A 6,000-nucleotide genomic window follows, 5' to 3' on the forward strand; every position below is an offset into this window, starting at 1 on the left:
ACGAGCATCAGAATGAAGTTACACTTTCAATGGATAACTGACTCGAAGTGCTTTCTTTCAGCCATGTGTAGCATGTGTGTGTGTGGGGGGGGAGGGGGGTGAGAAAGAGAATGAGTGAGTGACTCACATGGCAGAGTAATGGAAAATTGTTCATTGCTCTCCAGGCAGATGTTGTGTCTGGTTCAGAGAGTACAACAGCTCCTGGTTGCCATGGTGTCAGCAGACATGGCTTTACCAACGAGACTGAATCTTACGTGTGTTTACCATCACAGCAACACATGGCCTTCATCTTGACTTTTTCTGTTTTGCAGTGCTTTAAAGCACAACAGTACGGTTTCTGAAGTAAAAAGTAAAAATCTAACAGGAGGGACGAACTGGGTCATGCTAACTTGAATAACCTATATATTCACTTGTGAGATTATCAATTTATTGTATTTTATTTTTTAAAGAAGTTTTTTATCCTAACCATGCTGCATTTATTTGATGAAAAATAAAAACAGCAACACTGTGAAATATTGTTACAGTTTAATATAACTGTTTTCTATTTGAATATTTGTGTCTTGGAAGAAATATTCCTTATTATTATCAATGTACAAAAAAGTTTATATTTTTATGGAAACCATGGTACATTATTATAAAAGAGCATTCACATTTTGTAACATAATTTAAAATATTTTTATTTTATTTTTTATCAATTGAATGCATCTTTGGCTAACTGCAATAAAAGTAGTAATTAAAAAAAAAATCTCATACTAAACTTTTGGATGTATAATTATTTCAGAATAAATTTAAAATATATAACTATATTAATACTTAATTATTATGGACTGTAATTAGTTGTACTTTTTGATTTAATTACATCATTCAGTGTGTGATGAGTACTGTAGAATAGATAATTCTTTCAATAATTTAAGTAGATGCGTTTGTTATTCATTTATTTATTATTTATATAGTGTTTATAACACTGTGCTCTGAGCTCCTTACTGAGGGTTTTTTTTTTTTTTTTTGCGGCTGGGTTAGTTGGCCGTTCTGTGATTTAGGTCAGCCATTCGGATATTACACTTTAAAGCCATTTCTGAATATATCATGTCAAATAACATAGATTTATCGCTCTTTGAGGAATATTAATTGTCATTTTCTCTGTGTCTCCACAGCCTCACCACACCCCAACCTCGGTGGGAAGCCGTGTTTGAAGCTGAAGGTGTACGTCAAGCCTACCAGTAAGTATATCCCAGTGTCTGCTATCTGTCCATTTGTGTTATATATGGTCATACTCGCAAATCAGTACCAGGAACCTCACATCCCAGTCCTCGTGTCTCACTTGATTGAACCCAGCAGGTCAACCCTGGAAGTTCTAGGGACACCTGTATTAACTCCAGCGATGGGTGAAATGGTTAGCTTTGTCTGGCATAATTTATCTTTAGGAATTTCGTTCCCATTGCTCTAGACCTCCACTGATGACTAAGACTAAGCTTGTTTTATGGGGCCGAAGGCTTTATGGGGCCGATCATTCATGATACCAGAAACAGTGGAGCGATAGTGTTGCCCCTCAGGGGCACTTGCTGTAGGAAGCTATTCATCTCCCATAGGCCAGATAACAATCAAAAACGTTGACCTGCAATTAATCAAGCTAAGCAGGTCCGGACGCTAAGAGACCTGCAGGGGTTCCCACACACGAGCCACCGACACCAGGATAGCCTGCAGTTAAACAGAGGCCTCAGTACAGGTAGACGTGCCAGCTATGTGTAACACCGCTTAAATCTTTCTCCCTCATGACTGTGATGTGTCAGACATGTCCAGAAAATATGTTTACTAAGCCGGGCTTTTATATACAGCCTTTGCATGTATCTCGTCTAGACCTGCTCAGCATCAAGAAGGACCTTACCCTGGAAAACGGTTAGAAGTAAAACACGGGTATGCTGCAAGAGGTGGACATGAAAAGTGTAGAGTGACACTACACTTGTTTAAAAAAAGCTTTTCAGTGGAAATTGATATTTAAAAAAAAAGGTTTCCCCCATATAGTTGAGAATTCAGAACCAGTTTTTATCCAATAGATAGCTTATATTTTTGGGTCCATAGCTTGACATGTCCTGATATCAGAAAGAAAAAATGGCTACACTTTGTTTTGACTGTCCTCAAGAAACATTCTACTGACTATAAGTAACTTTGCAACTACATGTCATCCAACTCTCGCAGGAGTATGACTGTTAAGTTAGGATTAAGGTTAGTAGAATGATTTACGTACGTACATGTTCTTACAAAGTTACTTATAGTCAGTAGGATGTCTGTTGGCGACTGTCAAAATAAAGTGTTAGCAGATATTAAGCAGACAGACTACTGCTCTAATGACTGGTAGATGTCATGTAGTTACAAAGTTACTTATAGTCAGCAGAATGTCTAAACTGGGCACACTAAATCTCACATAAAGGGATAACTCACCCAAAAATGAAAAGGTTGTCATCATTTACTCATCCTCATGTCATTCCAAACCTGCCTGAATTTCCTTCTAATGTTAAACAAAAGAAGTTTGCTAGTTTAAAGAATGCTGGCAGTTTGAGCTTCCATCATGTTTATGAAATCATTAAGGAAACTGAATCTGATTCCCACCACTATTTTCCAGAGTCATCATTTAGGGGTCGTGAAAGTTTGGAGGAGAAGCCTGAGCCCATATGACAGCCCATTAGCGTGATGTAATTATTAGCAAACAGAAGTGTTCCAGAGAGCAGTTCAGACAATCACATGCAAATTGAAATAACGATTCACCTCTCACTCTATCATTTATCTGTTTACAAGAGCACTCGTGACTCCATCCAGCTTCTCAGAGATAATGTACACTGCCTTTCACTGCAATTAGTTCTCATGAGAGTGTGAGAGTCACAAACTGACTGAAGTTTAGTTGATTGCTCAAATTCCAATTCATGGTCTCAACGTTTGTCCACCGTCGGGCATCAGAGGTGTAGAAAGTTGTTGCAAAGGCCGAATATTGTTTCATTGGGGAGTGGGCTTTGGGGTGTTTTCATGAAATATTTATATGTGCATATCCAGGATTGAGAGTAGCGAAAAGAACAACAGATGCCTGTCAGAGAAAAGCTTTATCATCCGCCGTGACCCCTTTGTTTAATTTCTCCCTCTCTGATGGAGTGGAATCCTAGTCTTGTTGTGGACACAAGGGTTAATCTAAACCCCAGACCCCATTTTAATGTTTGTAGGGATCAAGGAAGGGAATTGTTGGACCTGAGACAAAAGCCCAATGAAAGGCAGGCTGGGAAAAAGTACAAGGATGGGCCATGGGCTAGAGGAGGCGGCAATGAGGGAGTAAAGAAAACAGAGCCTTTACAATGAAGCTCTTTCTCATTTTTCATATAGACAAGATGAAGATGTCCAAATCTGAGTGAAAATAGAATCTTAAAGGTGTGATGAAGCTGAGGTTCTTGTAACAGATCTCTTACTAATAATAAAATCTAAAAATAATTAGCAATTTGTAATTGTTTGTAAAGAAGCATACTTATAATGTGTGTTAAAATAGAAAGATGCAACATATTAAATAGATTTTAAATCTATATCTATATTAAAATTAAAATATATAAAAAAAAAAAAAAAAAAATATATATATATATATATATATATATATATATATATATATATATATATATATATTTTTATATATATATTCACACATATTAGTCCAGCAAGTCTAAAATGAGCCTAAAATAAATAAATAAAGACATAGCACTGGACCAAATCATATGATCTGTCCCTCTAATTTATATTTTCTAAAACATAATCCCTTGTGGTTGTTTTCTAGATTTTCTAGGTGATGTTTTTTTTTTTTTTTTTTACTGTAATTAATGTAGAGCAGACAGGAAGAGGCAAAAGTGCAACAGTAACGAAAATAATGGATTCTAATTATTAATGTACAATTGTTCCTTTTTTTCTTTTTCTTTCTTTGTCAGATGACTCTCTGTACGAGTCTCCAGAGCCGTTCCTGACAGATGACTCCAGCGGTGGTTGGGCATTAACGCCCAGTCTGTGGCTCATGCTTCCCTTGTTTCTGCTCCTGTGTCCCTCATAGCATTATTATCCTCTGAGCATGACCACGCCCACCCAACCTGCTTCACCCCGCCCCTTCATGCATCACAATGATACGCCACGCCCCTTCAGCTCTGGAGTCCAGCCAACAGACGTTGACATGGATTTTTACCTTGCCTGCAACCCTGCAGGAAAGCCGCTAACCAGCCCTCATTTGCAGTGACAATTATGCCATGCCCAAATTCAGGCATTCCTGCTCTTGCTCGACTGACAAAAGACATGTGAATTGGCCAGCTTTTTTTGAGAGCGCTTTACTTTTCTGCCAACATCCCACCATCATCCGCGTGTCAGGAGACAGATTCAACCGACTGCCATCTGAATCGCTCTGTTTGTCTGCTTTAACAACCTACCTGAGCCTTCACTGTCATCTGAGCTCAATTTCCATGTTTGTGAGAGCATGTGTGAGTGTTGATGCTCGTGTGTTTGTGCTCATCGGTGCGTGTATGCCGATGTTCGCATATGAACAAATGTACAGAGCAGTCACTGTCCCTTACACAATTACTAGAAAAACTTATTCCATTACTCATTGAGAGAAGAAGACAATTCTATCTGTGAATCTGCCAAAGACACTACTACAATAAACTTTTTTAAAAAGGGGAGTGGGGAAAATACTGGCTTTGGTAGGAGATTACATGCAACCATGGAACATTTCAGGCTTTTAGAGTCATGGGAGGGGAGTGACAGACAACAGTGTAGAATTTTCTATTATTATCTCTTTTTTTTTTTGTCATACAAAAAGAAACAAAAAAAAACAAGAATGTTGCATAGATTTAAAAAAAAGAAAACCTAGCTAAAAAATTGCCTTTTTTCACTGGTGCTTAATCTGAAATGAACTTGTCTGTCTTGAACTGCAAAAAGATCATTTTCTTAGTTATTATTTTTTACTTGTTTTCAAGAAAAAGATATTAAAACCTTTGCAAAACAAGATGCATTTAATTGTGAAATAAAATAGTGTAAGATATATTATTTCAAATAAAGTCTTGCATTGAGTGACATTTTAAATTATGGAGCTCCTGAAGTGACCTTTGTAAAAAAAAAAAAAAAAAAAAAGACAAGAAAATAATTACCAGATGAAAATGAATAAAACATTTTCTTGTTTTGTCACACAATAGAGCAACAGTTTTTCTCATTCACATTAAGTGAACAGAAAATTGTTATGTTTTTGTGCAGAAGTTTTCCACATCTTCAAAAGTGTTTACAAGATTTTTTGTACATACAAAAAACTTTCTTAAAACACTTTAATTTGCATATAGATGTTGCCTGTGCAAAAGTTTCTTGTGCACATTGCAAACAAAAAATAATAATAAATTCTGGTCCATTGTGAAATCATTGTGCGTATAAATGTTTTTTTTTGTTTGTTTGTTTTTTTGGTTGTTGTTTTTTTTATGCATGTATCACTGAAAAAAAATAGTGTAGGATTTACTTTTAAATAAATTTCACACAGAAATTGTTAGACATCACAAAGTTACAAAGAAACGACGAGCAGATTTTGGAGTAGAAAGACTACAATTTTTTTTTTTCATTACATTTTTTACAACTTTGAAACATATTTTTGTACAATGTACATGCTTTTTGTGGCACTTTAGGGGCTCCATAGCAAATAATAATCTTTCCTTGCTTAAGCATAAATCTTACAAAATTTTGTGAGGTTTACATTTAAGAATTCTTTTTATTTTTCCATAATAATAATAATAATTCTAGAGATATAAATTGAAAAAAAAAAGTGAGATTTATTATTTCAAATAATAATTGTACACTGAGTGACATTATATTTTCTCTTTTGGAAAATTATGGTCTTAATATCTTACCCAAATATACACAAGACGAAAATACAGATTAAGAGAATGAATTTCTGCAGTGTATACAGTGCCAAGTGGAAGAGGGGATGTCTGTGTCGAGAAAGTGTTTGTT

The 6,000-nt window shown here is 35.8% G+C and overlaps 1 protein-coding gene across 1 annotated transcript in view; it reads left to right on the plus strand.

Annotated features, from left to right (window-relative positions):
* Window positions 1-5,078, plus strand: part of LOC132126626 (ephrin-A2-like) — a 122,419-nt gene extending 117,341 nt beyond the window's left edge. Inside the window, exons 3-4 of the mRNA XM_059538000.1 lie at window positions 1,155-1,220; window positions 3,954-5,078. Of these exons, the coding sequence (XP_059393983.1) occupies window positions 1,155-1,220; window positions 3,954-4,072 (185 nt within the window). The 3' untranslated portion in view covers window positions 4,073-5,078. The remainder of the gene's footprint in view (window positions 1-1,154; window positions 1,221-3,953) is intronic.
* Window positions 5,079-6,000: the final 922 nt, after the last annotated feature.

This window comes from Carassius carassius, chromosome 44, assembly GCF_963082965.1.
Source record: "Carassius carassius chromosome 44, fCarCar2.1, whole genome shotgun sequence".
Classification (NCBI taxonomy): domain Eukaryota; kingdom Metazoa; phylum Chordata; class Actinopteri; order Cypriniformes; family Cyprinidae; genus Carassius; species Carassius carassius.